This window comes from Mustela nigripes, chromosome 14 (assembly GCF_022355385.1).
Source record: "Mustela nigripes isolate SB6536 chromosome 14, MUSNIG.SB6536, whole genome shotgun sequence".
In the NCBI taxonomy this organism is placed as follows: domain Eukaryota; kingdom Metazoa; phylum Chordata; class Mammalia; order Carnivora; family Mustelidae; genus Mustela; species Mustela nigripes.
Window position 1 is genome coordinate 3,615,986 of NC_081570.1, and position 15,936 is coordinate 3,631,921.

Below are 15,936 nucleotides of genomic sequence, written 5' to 3' on the forward strand. Positions count from 1 at the left end.
TAGACAGGATACTGCCCGATTCATGAGTCGAGGATAAAGCCAATTAGATCTTCAAATGTACTCAGCTGATTTTTGGTCTTTAATGACCTTTAATCCCCTGGTCACCCCTGGTGGGGACTGTCCCCAGGAGGGCAAAGTCGGGCCAGTCCGGTTCACCTGGGCCTAGGCGCCGAGCCCGCTTCCAGCCCGGCAATGGGCTCGGCCACACGTATCACCGGCACTCAGCCGAGCAGAGCCGGCAAACAGGCCGTCAGCCTGAGGACATTTAATGAACGCCATGCCACGAGCTTGACCCTGGGCATCCACTGAAATCCCATGATAGAGGTTTGAGTCAAGCCCATCACATCACCTGCGAGAAGAGGCCTCTCTTGACCGAAGGGGGCCCTCATTCACCCCAGTCACATCCCACTCGCCGACATTTGACAGGTTTCCTCCCTGACAGGATAAACAGATTAATAAATCATGGAAATGCTCCTGTCTTAATGCCTTCATCTTCAAAAACATGGAGGCCATTTTGCCTCGGGGCCAGGCCCCCATTTCTCACCCACATGACAGAACTGAAATTGAGCCTCCGAGGACGTGCCTCTGTGGAGAAGCTGCAGCCACGTGTCCCCAGCGGTGACGCCACACCACCTGCCCCCTTCAGTCCCAAGCAGAAGGCTGGGCGGCAGGGCCAGGGGAGAGAGAGAGACCATTCTTTTTAAACAAACCTGAAACAGCGCATCTTCAGGAAGGCAGGTAACTTACCAACACCTCCTGCGGCTCCGACCCGCCGGCTCAGCCTCCGCTGGAAGCTTGGATCGTCTCCTGTGCACGTCCCACCACGAGGCTGAGCACTCCAGGCACGGGGGCTCTGCCACCCGAAACTCCACGCTGGGACATTCACGCAAAGTCTCTAGTCCCAAAGTCAGAAGCTTCTGTCCCCCCAGAACAGAGCCCACCGTCACCCACAGCAAACAACACATGGGGATCCAGACCCACCAGGAGATGGGTCCGGCCCCGGATGTCAGCGAGCGGAGGCGGAGACAGGGCGGAGAAGCCCTGTCCCCCAGTAACAACATTAACTCCAGCTCCAGCAACAGAGCCTGCGCCGTGGCCATCACGGGTGCACACGGATCCCCCTGCTCACTGGTGTTCGTTCACGAAGAACCTGTTATTTACCCCCACATAACCTTGCGATGCACAAGAGAGAGAATCAGTCAAGAGTTTGGGTCACGGGCCTAGACCCCCCTGGGCATAAGTGAGAGGCCTCCTCCATCGACTCCTACGACCCTGTGGCTAGCCCCATGCCAGCCTGCAGGACAGTCCTCAGCTTTCTCAGAGAATAAGCAACGCAGACACCCCACAGTACACACAACTGCGAACAAACAGCCCAAGTTCACAAATTCAAAGCTTTCCATCGTCCCCCACGGCACGTGGTTAAACCTCCCTATGAGAAGCATCCTGGAGAGCGGTCCCGCCACTTCTGACTCCAAGTCCCTGGGGTGCTTTCTGTGGAGCCGGAGAGGAAGGGCCCCTCCCCAGAGGGAGGCCCGCCACGGCCAGCACCCCCAGGAAGGAGGCTGCCCTTCGCTCCTGCCATGGTCACATACACCAGGGAGCAGCACAGAGGACCCGTGAGAGGCAGCGTGGCTGTGGGGGGAGAGAAGCCGCACACGTTCGAGAAGTCAGGGATTCCTCACGTCACTCAGAAGAGCATCCAGGCTCTCCTCGGGACCGCAGTGCTTTTCCTTGACAGACTCCACTCTTAAAGAGAGAATTGCATGGGTCTCATTACTCTGACGAATGAGAACATGCAAGAATGTTCTTGTGGCACTGGTTCAGGGAAGCAGAAGCAACCCGGTCAGCCGTCTCTTGAGCTCGGACGGCTGGCTTCCCTACTCCTCTAGCAACACCCAGGACTGAGGCGAGTCCCGGGCGGGAGAAAGCTCCAGGGCTCCTGCCCAGTCATCCCATAGAGGAGGAGGAGGAGGAAAACCCGGACTGTGGTGGGAAGCCTGCATGCAGTTAGCTAAGGGGAGAATTTAAAGGAGAATCACATCCAGCTCAGAAAGAAAATGTAGAAACTGCATGGCACTTTGGCCCCCCAGATGATTTTTTTTTAAAAAGATGCTTTCCGAGAGGTTGAACAAATCATTAACCATCTCAGCAGAAGTGAAAGGGGACGCCTCTACACGAGGGCGCTCTGGAAGGGCAGCTCAGAACCCTGGTCCCCTAACTGAGAGGCTCTACATGAGCGCCCGGGAGGTTGAGGCCGAGGGGGGAGGAATTCTTCATTCATGGAAACACCAGTGCAGGTTCAAGGCAAGATTTCTTTTCCACGATCTTTCTTCACGACATTGTGTGCCGAGTAATGCAATCGGGGCTACATAGGACACTGATGACTCAGGAAAAAACCCCAAGCACACAAGCTTGGGTCACTAAGCCACACTGGGACTGGAGAGCCACGGTGATTCCCAAGATGGGCCCTTGCCACCGGCAGCGTGCCCAGCTCCACTCAGATCTCCCCACGCCAACCAGAAAACACAGGCAACCAACAGAACCACAGAGACCTTCACGGAGTTTCAGACTCCCCTCCACCCGGGGCACCATGTACTCAGTCCCACGGGCGCACGGGCAGGAGACACAGCCCTCCCGTGTGTCGGTGCCGCCACGGAACGGCCTGTGTGCACAGACATGCGCAGAAGCACGCACGCACACGCCGCACACGGGATTGTCTTTCACAAGCCAAGCTGGAAAGAAACCTACTCCCTGTATTCCGAGTGTCAAGCTAATGACAGGAAGGACGGGCTGGAAGGACGCGGCTGAAGGGCGCGGCAGGCCCAGCGCATTCCTGGGGCGCCACTGGCCTCTACTGCCCGCCTGGGGCATAGCACCTGGGCCCCGGCAGCTTCCAGAGCAAGTCAGTCACTCGGTCCTGCACGCTGGCCCTGCTACCGGCTCTAGCTTCAGCAACCCCAGGATCAAAGAGCGCAGAATCGTCCAGAAACGTCAAGCACTGTGGTCCTCACTAACCCACCCCCTCGCCACACCCAGCTCAGCAGAAGACAAGGAGTGAGGGCAGCCAAGGCTGAGCAGGAGGGGAGCTCGGTTCCCCAGTCCCCTGGCGCCCCTCACTCCCCACACCCCAGCCCCTGGCACCCCCACCCCCGGCGCCCCCACTGCAGCCTGCACAGGGCCAGCCCCTCCTCCTGCAGGCTCCGTTTTGGTGTTCGCCGTGAGGGGAGCCCCCTCTTCGCCTTCCCATGGGAGGTCCCCCCGCTCTCCTCCAGGGACAACAGCGCACTGGCCTCCTTCCAGAGCTTACCACACCTCACAAGGACTCTGTCACCGCCCCCCCACGTCCTGCACACGAGTACCAACGCCGGAGCCGCCCGGGCACCCAGCCCCAGGGCTGGACAGAGGCTTGTATCTGGTGCAGCCGAAGCAAGACGGAAAACCCCTACTTGCGCGCAGCCGGACACAGCCAAGCCGGCCGAACCGCCTTAGCAACACCAACGCAGCCCCCCGGGGCGGAAACAGAGGCACGGGTTTGCGCCAGCTCTGCCACCTGCCACTGGGCAAGTGACATTCCTTCTGAGTCTCAACTGCTCATCTTCAAGACAAAGAAAGGAGCCAAAATGAAAGAAGGGGGACACAGAGGGTGAGGGAAAGGTGCCAATTGAGAACAATAACTTCCTAACTTTGTTCCAAGAACCCCAAGGTCCCTTGAAGGTGAGAAGACCCCCAAGCGACCCTCCTGTTCCGAGAGAGCCACGCGCTCTCCTCTGCCGGGACTCCTGGCGTCCATGTCGGTTTTGTTCAGAGACGCAGGGCCCCAGTGTTAGGACAAGCTTTGTGAGGGCCCGTCTGTGGCTCCATGGCGTTTCTGGGGTCTGTCGTGACCCCAGGTCATATCCCTGGCACCTCTGCTCTGGGCCAGAGCGGCCCGCCTGCCACCATGGCCCACCTCTTCAAAGACGATCCTGGATGGCTGCCTGGACAGCGGCTCCACCGGCCTCACCGTGGTCTTCCATGTCCTCCCGAAAAAGTGTCGGTAGGTGACATCAAAGAGAGACACGCGCAGATGGCAGCCCACCTCTGAAAGCACCTCCAGGACTCCCTAGGAGACAAAAGGGTACGGGCCCTGAAGGGTCTGAGCATAGTGAGCCAGCCCCCTGCGCTGACCCACCAGCCTGCGCGAACTGGCCCACTGGGCCCCCATCTCCAGGTGTCACTGTCCCTTGGGGGAACCGCTTCTCTCCCACGGCCTGTGGTCTTGGTAGGGTTATGCATTAGAGTGCTTGGCCCCCCCAAGCCAATCAGAGAAGTGAAGTCCCACGGCAGACATGGGCAAGAGACCGCCCCGCCCGGGGACAGCTAATTCCTAGACAGAAGAAATGACTCGCCTTCCAGAACATCTATGATGTGCAAACAACCAACCCTAGTCCAAACTCCCATCGGCCTCTCCCTGGCTCTCAGACTCCCAGGGGCCACTGAGATGACTCACACCATGCTCTCGGGCTTGGTCTCCCCGGCTGCTCCGCCTCCCAACCAACCTCACGTGACCCTACGAGGCCTGGCATACCCCGGCCTCCTGGGAATGGTAACGAGCTGTTCTCTCCCTATTACCCTCACGGGCCCTGAACAGAAACAAAATCCCACACTGGCCAGTGTGACTGTAGCAACTGGGAGGGGAAGAGGGAGGGGCCGGACATGCCCCATAAGTCAGCGGGGGGCCTCTCCCAAGTCCCCGGAGTGGGCACTGTACACCCTCCAGCCAGCCTGGGGTGGGGGTGGGGGCGGCTGATGGGCTGGATGGGGGAGGGGAGGGACAGAAGCAGGAGGGACAGGGTGGCCAGCCACTTCGGAGAGCCCAGGCCTTGCCCGGGTCTAGTGCTGCGAGTCCCACGTCCCTAGGGAAGGATGTCGGCTGCTGTCTGTCCGGGGCTGTTGGGAGCGAGGTGGTGTCGGGTATGGAGGCAGGGAAGACGGCCCACAGGCCTGGAGGAGGCCTCAGGGCCCAGTTTCAGTCATGGAGCTGCGGGGGCCTCCCCACACATGGGCCTTCACACACAGGCTGCCTCTCCGCCCAACCCCTCCTAGTCCACCTCTGTGCAGGACCCTCTGTCCAGGACCCTCTGTCCAGGACCCTCTCCAGCCCATGCTCACTCTCCAGCCTTCCTTGACCACGGCCATCTAGAAACCCCTTCCTCTGATCCCGCTTTCCATTTCCCCAGGGTTCCTCCAGATCTCTGAGCTCCGCAGGACAAGATCCCAGGTATTTAGCCCAGGTATTCTCCCGGCTCCATCCTCAGAAGCAGGCTTGGCCCGTGTGGGTACTCGGTGAGCTCACAGTCAAGGGGCCTGGTCCTAGGCCTTCCCTCTCTGCTGGTCCTCCCCAGGGTGCTTCCACCAGCTTCTTTCTCCTCCTCCTCCTCCCCATCCTTCCTCTCCCCTCCTCCCCCTCCCTCTCCCCTCCGCTTCCCTCCCCCTCCTCCCTGCCTCTTCTCTCTTCCCTCTCCCCTCCTCTTCCCCCTCTCTCCTCTCCCCTTTCTCCCCCCTCCCTCCTCCCTACCCTCTTCCTCCCACCCCCCCCCCCCCCCCCCCCCCCACCCCCCCCCGCCCCCCCCACCGGTCCCATCTCTGTCCTCCCTCCCCCCCCCCCCCCCCCCCGCGCCTGCTTCTCACTATGCTCTCTGAGAGGTAAATACCGGCCAGGACCTGCTAAGTTCCAGAACTTTCTTACTGACCTAGACTTCTTCCCAGATCTCCAGACCCGAACCACCCCTCCATCTTGACGCTACTTTGTACCCATTTCTAACCAGGTAAGTTTCTAAATGGTCTCTGCTGCCGTGGGAAGACCGAATATGGGACAGTCATGCGTGTCCCCCACACAGCTCCAACCATACAACAGTCCCCAGAAAACACCAAACTGGACTGGAATAGACTTTCCAAAGTGAAGAAATGCGATCAGCACTCACAGTAAAGATTCAACTCAGTGAAAATGGGAAATGGGGCAGCCAAAAAGACATACGAAAATTATTAAGAAAATGTCCTGCGTTCAAAAGCATGTAATATTTTTAGCCAATTCCTTTCACAGGGATGTTTGCTATCATCTAAAGCTGTCTATTCTCAAAATAACTAACATCATACCAATTCTGTAAGACTACACTTGTTTCATATGTTTCCTACTTGGTCTTTTTTTTTTCCCCTACTTGGTCTTCTTTTAAATGTTAACTTTTCACTGGTCCTTGTAGGTACAGCTGACCCTAGAACAGCACAGGTTTGAACTGTGAAGGTCCACTGACATGCGGCTTGTTTTAGTCTGGTTCTCATGAACACAGTACAACACTGAAGATGTGTTTTCGCTTCCTTGAGATACTCTTAATAGAATTTTCTTCCCTGTAGCTGACTCTACTGTAAGAACACAGGCTACAATACACATAGCACACGAAACACGTGTCCATCAGCCGTTTATGTTCCCGAGAAGGCTTCTGGTCAACAGCAGGCTGTTATTGTTAAGTTTGGGGAGGAAGTCAAAAGTTACACGTGGATTTCTGACAGTGCCCCTAACTTCCACGTTGTTCAAGAATCAGCTACAAACCCTGTAAAACTCTGGGTTCCTGTGTTAAACCCCCGCCTGACCATGAGGTGCTATCCTTTATGTCTATCACTAGATGTGATGTCCTAATATTTTAAGGATTTTTATATTAATATTCACGAGGGACAGCAGTATGTACGTTTCCCGTGAGGTCCGTTCCCAATCTGGATATTGGTTATGGCAGCCTCAAAAAAAGAGCTGGGAAGCATTCTCTCCTCCTATTTTCTGAAAGAGTTTACCTAAAATTCATATTATTTCTTCCTTTGATACTTCATAGAACCCAACAATGAAGTCATCTAAGTCTGGAGTTTCTTTGTAGGAAGCTATTTAATTATGAAGTCCATTTCTTTAATTAACACAGGACTTTTTCTCTTTTCCATTTCTATTAGTGTCACTTTTGGTAAGCCGTGCTTTTCAAAAAATTTCCCCATTTCAACTAAGTCATCAAACTTGTCGGCACACAAATTGTTCATAATATCCCCCAACTATCTTCTTAACATCTGTAGGATATACAGGATTGTTCCTTCTTTCCTTCCTAATACTGGCAACCCATGTTTTCTCACTCTGTTTGCATGATCAGTCTTGGAGAAGTTAATCAACCTTATTAGTCTTTTCAAAGAATTAACCTTTAGCTTTGCTGATTTTCTCTATTATTTGCGCTTTCTTTACTGATTTCTGCTAAATGGGCAGAAATCTACACTTCCTTCTTCTATTCTCTTTGGGTTTAACTTGTTCTTTCCATGTAGATTCTTAGGGAGGACACAGCGGTCACTGATTTTAAACCTTTCTTCTCCTCTTACAGTCTTATAAAGCTGTAAGTTTCCCTTTAAGGACTAAATTACTTGCATCTCATAAATTTTGGTACGTTCCTCTATTACTCAGTTCAAATTATTTTCTAACTTCTCTTTGAAGTCTTCTTTGGCCCACGAATTAGTTGGTAGTGTGTTGTTTAATTTCCTGCTATTTGAGGATTTTCTGGACATCTAGGTTGATTTCTAATTTAAAACCATACGAATAAATGAATACATATGTATATATAAATACATAAGTGTACATATATAAATACATATACACATACATACACACTCATAAATTACAATCTTTTTGAACCCACTGAGACTTACTTTCATGGCCCAGCACAATCTGTCTTGGGGAATGCTCCACGTGCACCTGAAAAGCGCGTACATTCTATGTGTTGGTTATAGTGTTTTAGAGATGACAGTCGGGCCAAGGTGGTGGATGGTGTTTAGATCTTCCAAACCCTCATGGGTTTTTCGGTTATTTGTTCTATCAATCATTGAGAAGAGGGCTGAAAGTCTCCAATGCGATGGTGAATCTGAACGGAGCTCCCTTCTGCTCTACACAGTTCTGCTTCCCGAGTTTGGAAGCTGTGTTCCTGGGGGCTGTGCGCAGAAGAGCGATCACAGCTGGCCCAACCATGACACTTCGAAAGGCCAGTGTATGAGGCTGTCCCTTGGCTGGAGACTGTGCTTAGCGTTCAGGAAGTTTCCCATCACCCTACTGAAATGGCACCCTGTGCCAAAACTGTACAAAGTGGTTTGTGCTCATCAGCTGCTTTCTTGCTGGGAGTCTGGAGTTTGGGAACATGCTAGGCAGACGACAGTCTCCTGAGCAGTCCTCAAAACCCCATGGGCACTGAGTCTCTAACGAGCTTGCTTGGCGGGAACATTTCACACGTGTTGTCACAACTCTGCTGGGGGAACCGAATGTGTCCTGTGGGGTCCCCCTGGCAGAAGATCCCTGAAGCCCGTGCCTATCCCGCCCCCATCCCCCCATACCCCTTTCCCAGGGCTGATCCTACTCTGCGTCCTTTCACTGTAGTAACTCTTTCCTGTGAGACTGACTCTGCGTGGAATCCTGGGAGTCGTCCCCACGCGTCACTGAACCGGGGGTGGTCTCACAGGCCTCAACAGCGGTGCTGCATGCACATCTGCCTTCCCGATGGCCGTCATCGTTAGGAAGCGCCGCTCTATGTCTGCTAATCCCCCTCACTATGAAACCGACTTCGCCAGACGTCAGCACAGCACAGAGGCTTCTTACTGGGCTCACGCGGCCTACCTTCTCTCCATCCTCTTACCTTCCCACGTACAGTTCCTGTCTTTCTGTTGAAAGCGTGCTTTAACCCCGATAATCAGGTCTGAAACAGTAACTTCTAACACGTAACTCTGAGTCAGGAATTCCCCTTGTAGGAATGATGCCGCAGACACACGTGTACGTACGTGTAAGTGAGGTTCATCACTGCGGCAGCGTCTGGGAGAGCAAATGACCAGAATAAAGTCTGTGCTTCCCAGTCAGCCTGTGGATCAATCACTGCTGGTTCATCCAGACAGAGAAACCCCACGATGTCGAAAGAGAGAGTGAAATTCCTCGTGGGATGACATGAACAGTCTACAAAACATACTGCTGCGAATATTTTTCTTTTAAGCAAGATGATACAGGTATATTTATCTCCTGTATTTGCTTAGTGTTTCTGGAAAATTACACCAAAAAAGAGGTCACATTGGCTATGTCTAGCAAGGGACACGGATGCTATAGGGACTCCATGGAATGATACACTTTCCTCGTGTACCCTAGTGAATTTCGAACAATGATAATTACCTCTTCAAAACTAAATGCAAACAAACAAATGAAATTAAATGGGACAATAAATAAAATTTCCTTCCTAAAATTCCTAGGGGAGAGGACGGTGCCATCCACTATGCTGTGAGCTACTCCACGGCAGGGAGACACCTGGTGCTGTCTGCCCGGGGCCGGAGCCCAGCTGGCCGCCCAGAGCAGGGCACCCGACGCCACCGGCTGCCCCTCTCAGACTCTCTTCTGCTGTGAAGTGCGGGCGTGATGCCTCCTGCCTCCAAGGGCTGCTGCAAGGAAGCAGCGGGCTGAATGGAAAGTGCCGGGCAGTAAAGCAGGAGGAGCGACAGCCACCCAGGGCAGACACGGTGCCAACACACGGCAGGCCCTGGACTGGGGGCTTGGAAGTGAATGCTGTAGGCCATGAGGGGTTTCCTAAAAGTGAGCCCTTACAGATCCAGCACCCCAACGACCGTGAACACATGGAGAACCACACTACCATCCGCAGGAGAGGACATGACCTGGCCAGGCCAAACCCTTAACCGAGTCGATGTTCCCACTGGCAAGTCTGGCTCCTTCTCAGGCATCCCACTGGGTCTGCCTAGAACCATCCAGTGATGTGGATGCTCTGTGAGCAGAGCAGAAGCACCAGCTTATCCAGCGACTCCCCTGCCCCTGACAGACACAGACCGACGCAGAGCCCCAGAGCAAGGGCCTGAGTGTGCCAAAGGCTGTGGGACCTTTAGGCACGCGGCTTCCGCCAGGATATACCCAGAGCTCTGCCTCCGCACTTCCAGCCGCGAGGCTGCGCACAGGCCGTGTCGAGTCAGGCACGGGCCCACCTCCTGCAAACCTTGCTCAGAAACAACGCAGGAAATCCGATCACCTGGGTTTTAAAATGGCTCTACTGTGGGCAGAGAGAAACCTTAACCAGTGTCAGAAGTGCTGACCGAGTCACTGAATCACGTGTTCTCTGTGCTGACGAGCCACTTTGTGTCCAGATACTGCCGAGGCCCGAGGTAATGGGTGCAGTGGCAGGTCTCGAGTAAGCGAAAATCAATACCCCCTCAGCTGAGAGCAGTGGCAACAGGCACGGGACAATAAACAGCAAATTCCTTTACCTGCTTCATCAGTGGCCCGTCAAGCCACTTCAGGACACACTGAAACGCTGTTGATTCCTTTAAAGGCTGGCGTGCTCTCTGTGGGTGGGGGGGGACCAGCACGTTTTGGTCAAAAATCCTGAGCCAGTCATTCATTCTGCCAGTCTGAGGGTCTCCTGGGCCTCCGGGATTACCTGCACAATCTGTGTTCAAATAAATAAAAGAGTTAGAAAGGCCAGAACGCTCAGAGCAATCCTGAAAGGTTCCTACCTCCCCCTGCATCCCAGAGGAACCTCCAACCGAAAACCCACACTTTGCAATTCCACCCTCCAAACCCCAGTGCAACAGAATGGGACAGGTGCTGCCCTCTCCTGGCAAACACGCCCCTCTGGCTCCAGATCCCCTCTGTCCCTGCTCTCAGGAGCCAACTACAGCAAGACTATACCGGCCTCATTAACCGGCAGAGAGACCGGCACATGCAAGGCTGTTCCGTACAGCTGTGAAGGCTGAGCACTACACAACAGTGCCAGGCCTTGGGAACTAGGGCCTTCATTGTAGAGGGGACCTGGAAGCATGACCCAGTCAGAGCCAAAGAGATGCACATCTCACAGCTTCCCCTGGCTCTGCAGAGAGAAGGAAATATTCTTCTCTGCAGCCCTCTGGGTAGAAAGGTCATCAATATAGAGTGGTCAGGAGCCACAGTAGAGCAGCTTCCTTGAGACCCACAGTAAGAAAGCAAGCAGAGCCAAACCAAAGCAAGGGCCAATGGGTCTAGGTGCCACGGATGGAGCCCTGGCTCAAGGACACCCTGAAGCCACCGGGGACGGCTCCGCCACACAAACAGCCTTTCGTTGCCAAAGCCAGTTTGGGACAGATTTTGCATGTTGTGAGCTTGTGACCTGGCTCACTAAGGACATCATCCGCCTTCCAGCCAGCCAGAGATCGGGACCTTCCCTGTTCTCTGGCCTCTTGTCAGCGGACCCTGAATCTTAAGCTCTGGGCTTTGATAAGAACCTGAATTCTGTGTGCTAAAATGACACACAAGATAGGGAGACTTCATCTCCCAAGACAGTGGCTCCTTAAATGGGGTCTCCAGCCCCTGCAGCTCCCTGGGCTTGTCCAGGGCTCCACAAGGTCAAAGCTACTTTCATAATAGTCAGATGCAGTTTTTGCCTTTCTCAGTGCACGGGCATTTGCGCCCATGGAGCAAAGGCAAGCATGGGCGCAGCAGCCGGGGCCCCCGTGGCCAGTTGTATTACATCTTGACCCTTGTCACTCTGGGACAAGAAGGGAAAGACAGCACACACGGCTGCCACGAGCGTCCCTGGAGCACGTCCCCCGCTGGCCAGCAATACCGTAACCTTTACTAAAAGAGCCACTGAGGGACGGACCAGGCTTATTCCCAAAGTCAGGCACTTCGCAGATGGTCTCCCAAATATCCACTGAATGAGTCTGTCGCTTCCAGGAAAACTAGTGCTAAGAATGGGGCCTGCAGGCAAACTCAGAACTGGGAAACTCTGTATCCTCTGCTGCGAACCTGACAGCTTCCTCCTCCTTAAAAACACGCCTGGTGATGGATGCGGATGGCGGCAATTTCACCTATGGAGACTGCAGGATTAAATGTGCAAGAATCCGGAAGGTCCACATGCCTCCGAGGCAGTATTTTCCAGGCGAGCGATGCATCATGATAGAGAGGCCCGTGTGAACGGAAGATCCAGCCTGTGCAGGACAGACGGAAGGGCACATTCCCTGGCAGGCTGCCCAAGCCCACACCGCACGGACCTTTAAGAAACCACCACGGTGGGGCGCCTGGGTGGCTCAGTGGGTTAAGCCGCTGCCTTCGGCTCAGGTCATGATCTCAGGGTCCTGGGATTGAGCCCCGCATCGGGCTCTCTGCTCCGCAGGGAGACTGCTCCACCTCACCCACTTGCCTGCTGCTCTGCCTACTTATGATCTCTCTCTCTCTCTGTGTCAAATAAATAAATAAAATATTAAAAAAAAGAAAAGAAAAGAAAAATAAAAGAAACCATCACGGTGGCGTGTGGGTGAGGGATGGCAGGAGAACATCCACAGTTCCCTAGAACACTCTTCCCTTCTCGGGGTGACACTGAGTTTCTTTCAAATACGTCAACCACAACAACTTTGTCAACAGATGAGAGACCAGCCTCGGGGTGCCTGGGCAGCTCCGTCGGTTCAGCCTCGGACTCTTGGTTTTGGCTCGGGTCTTGATCTCAGGGTCCTGGGATCAAGCCCCAAGTCAGACTCTGCAACCAGCAGGAAGTCTGCTTGGGATTCTGTTTCTCTCTCTCATTCTCTCCCATACCTTCGGCTCCTCCCCTCCACGCTCATGAACTCTCTCTCAAATAAATAATCTTGAAAAAAAAAATAATAATAGTAAGTCTATATGAGACCCAGCTGTCTACTATGCCAGACGCTATAGAAACTTGCAAAAATGTAAAACCAGCCCTCTTCCTGCTAACTTTTTTGTTCTGGAAAACAGTTGGTCTTCATAAAAAGAACATTTTACGCCAACATGTAACGGGTCTATTGTTATCCCCACGTGAGCAGCAACCTTACTAACGTTTCTCAGTCTTCATTTCCAATACAGCAAATACTGGCAGACATAACTAAAGTAAACAAAAGGAGTCCTCCGCAATTTTTTAAAGTGTAAAGGGGTAGGAGACTACGAAGTCTGAGAAAGGTTCTTCTAACGGGACCCTCGCCCTTGCAGGCTGTGTGGGGAGCAGAGGGAGCCCCTAGAACATGGGCTTGATTGGCCTGGAAAGCTCCCCCACATCCAGGGGGCCCAGGCACAGAGCCCTGTCCCCACGGGAGCACCTCCCCACCCCCAGCCCCTGCAGGCAGGCCTACACTGCAGCATCCAGACCAGGACCGTCACCGTGTGAGCACACATGCGTTGCTTTTTTGTTCCTTTTTTGTTGCTTTTATCCGCTCGATAACTTTGTCTTAAGGAACGAGCCCCCGCCACCCAAACCCACGCGTGGGAAGGCTGCCCACGATCTGGGGCAGGGCACTTGGTGATGAACATGTGAGCCACACTGTGCCAATCATCGTCGTCCCCCGGAGTCCGGCCACAGTTCTCTCTGGAGAGGCCGTCTCTGCTGGGAGGGCAGGAGCTGTCCAGGCCAGCCTGAAACCCAGGGGCTACCCTGCCACTCCAGGGAGAGCCTGAAGTCAAAGCCAGCCCAGGGGAGACTGGTGACGACCGGGGTGGGGAGCCCTGCCAACAGAACCCAGACCTCTAGGCGGAGACAGCCTGATGGAAGGCAGACGCCACTCCCATCGGAGCTGAGCTGCAGGAGCCAAGAAAAGCCCTTAGAGGCTTTCCGCGCCGGCTAAGTAACGGCCCCAAAGATGTCTACATCCTAATCCCCAGAACCTGTGAATGTGGGACCTCACATGGCATCAGGGCCTATGGAAGCATGATTAAGTGAAGGACCTTAAGGTGCGGGAAAATCGCCTGAATTACACAGATGGGCCTGAGGTAGTCACAGGGTCCTTATAAGAGGAAGGCAAGAGGGTCAGAGAAAAGGTTGGGTGACCACCAAGCAAACGAAGTGTAAGAGGGAGGGGCCCCAAGCCCAGGACCGGCCAGAAAAGGCAAGGAACAGACTCTCCCCCAGAGCCTTCAGAAGGAACACGGCCCTCCCACACCTTGACTTTAGCCCAGGGATACTGATTTTGGGCTTCTGACCCTCCAGAACAGAAAGAGGATAAATCTGGGCTTCGAGCCACCCAGTCTGCGGTGCTGTTAAAAAAGCCACGAGACACTCACGCTGCTACCACTTGTAAGCAGCAGAGACCCGATACTCAGCAGGAGGGCCCCCTGCCCAGGAGAGCATCTTGGAGGCTCCAGGGCCAGCTGCTGGGCCCACCCGCTCCCCGTGCTTCCTGTGGTCACAGCACTTGCCACCTCTCCCGTACGGACCTGCCCACTGGCCAACCACTTGCATAAGGGGATCTATGTTCCTGTGTCCTTGGCACCTGACTCACCATCAGAACTCAATAAATTTTCATAAAATCAAATTGAGGTTTCAATAAAGTTGACTCCCAAGCATTTTTAAAAGAGTGTTTTCCTATTAACTTTCATTATAAAATGGAGAGGTTAATTCATACCAAGTGAGTGCCATTAAGGACTGAACCTTCCTGGGGCACCTGGGTGGGGCAGCGAGTGAAGCCTCTGCCTTCTGTGCAAGTCATGATCCCCAGGTCCTGAGATCGAGCCCCATACCAGGCCCCCTGCTCAGTGGGGAGCCTGCTTCTCCCTCTCTCTGCTGCTCCCCTGCTTATGCTCTCGCTCACACACACTCTCTCAAATAAATAAAATCTTAAAAAAAAAAAAAAAAAAAAAGGACTGAAACTTCCTCTGTAGAAGCCCTTCATGTCTCGGGAGCACTGTGGCAAAGCATCAGCTTCGGAAGGGGCCCTGCACGCTGCCCATGGTGCTCTCCCAGCGGGAGGACGCGTCTCCTTTGCAGGCCGTTCTGGACTTTGCTCGCTGGCCCCGGATTCCTCACCCAGCACCTCCTTCCCCTCCCCCTGGCTACCGCACACAGCCAGCAGATGCTGAAGAACACTTCTTCCGTGCCGGTCCACCTGGCAGAAGAAACACATCCCCGGGACGACCCCAGGCTGTACCAGAAGGACGCACACTGGGAGGAAAGGCATCCCTTCCGAAAGGGAGAGCCACCCAACCAAAGTGGTGAGCCGGGCACGTGGAGGAAGGTAGCAACAGTCCAGGTGGGCAACGGAGGGAGAGGGCACCTGAGACACAGGCTCTTGGGAGTGGGAGACAGGCGGACACAGAGCTCTTTCTCCCAACCCCACCTGACTGCCACCTGACCCTCCCTCCCTCTCCGGCCACTCTGGCCCCACTCTGCCCCGGCTACAATTCCTCCTGGACACCAAGCCCTCTCGGTTCCCCTCGGCACACACATGTCCCCCTAGAAAATTCCCACTCATCCTCTAGGACAGAGAGCAGATGCCCCTTCCTCAGGGTGAGCACTCTCATCCCCCACCAGTTGCTCCCCAACAAGGGATCCTGTCACAGAAAGTCACCGCGCTTCCTCAGGCTCCATGCTGCTGTTGTCCTGCAAGACCGAGCTCAGTGAGGTCAGGGCTAGGTCCTCAGCAAAAATCTTCTAACAATTAAGTAAATAATTAAATTACTGTGCAGGACTTAAGAATGCTACGGAGGGAAGACAGAAGGACTTTTGGAGCTAGATGAACAATGAGAAGAGGAAGGGGTCCCCGCTTCGAGCCTACAGAAAGGGTTCTCCAGGGCAGAAACAAGAAAATGCACCAGCTTTCACAGCCCTACTGTGAGCCAGGCACACACAGACCTTTTCATGGGTATTATTCCAACAACTGTGTAGATGAGCATCACAGACAAGGTCAGTGACGCTCAGGTTAAAGGGCCAGGCCAAAGCCACACGGCTGGTCATGACCGGCCTCAAAGCCACTAGGATCAAAGCCAGGAGAGGCCCGGGGCCTGCAGCGGGACATGGGCTGAGGCGCCCCGGCTAACCCCCGCTGTGCTCCGACTTCAGCGAGTCTGTTGCCCTGCCTGCCTCTGTGTCCCATCTACAGGATGGGGGGGGGGGGGGGGCGAGAGGGACAGCCCGGGGGGGCCGGGTCGGC

The 15,936-nt window shown here is 54.3% G+C and overlaps 1 protein-coding gene across 12 annotated transcripts in view; it reads right to left on the reverse strand.

Annotated features, from left to right (window-relative positions):
* NPHP4 (nephrocystin 4) overlaps nt 1-15,936 on the reverse strand; it is a 106,826-nt gene that overhangs the window by 89,363 nt on the left and 1,527 nt on the right. For all 12 annotated transcript variants that reach the window (XM_059374247.1, XM_059374242.1, XM_059374243.1 and 9 more), the window contains 2 exons: nt 10,297-10,478; nt 3,950-4,102 (listed from right to left, as the gene is read on the reverse strand). In XM_059374247.1, coding sequence (XP_059230230.1) covers nt 3,950-4,102; nt 10,297-10,431 — 288 coding nt within the window. In that variant the 5' untranslated portion in view covers nt 10,432-10,478. The remainder of the gene's footprint in view (nt 1-3,949; nt 4,103-10,296; nt 10,479-15,936) is intronic.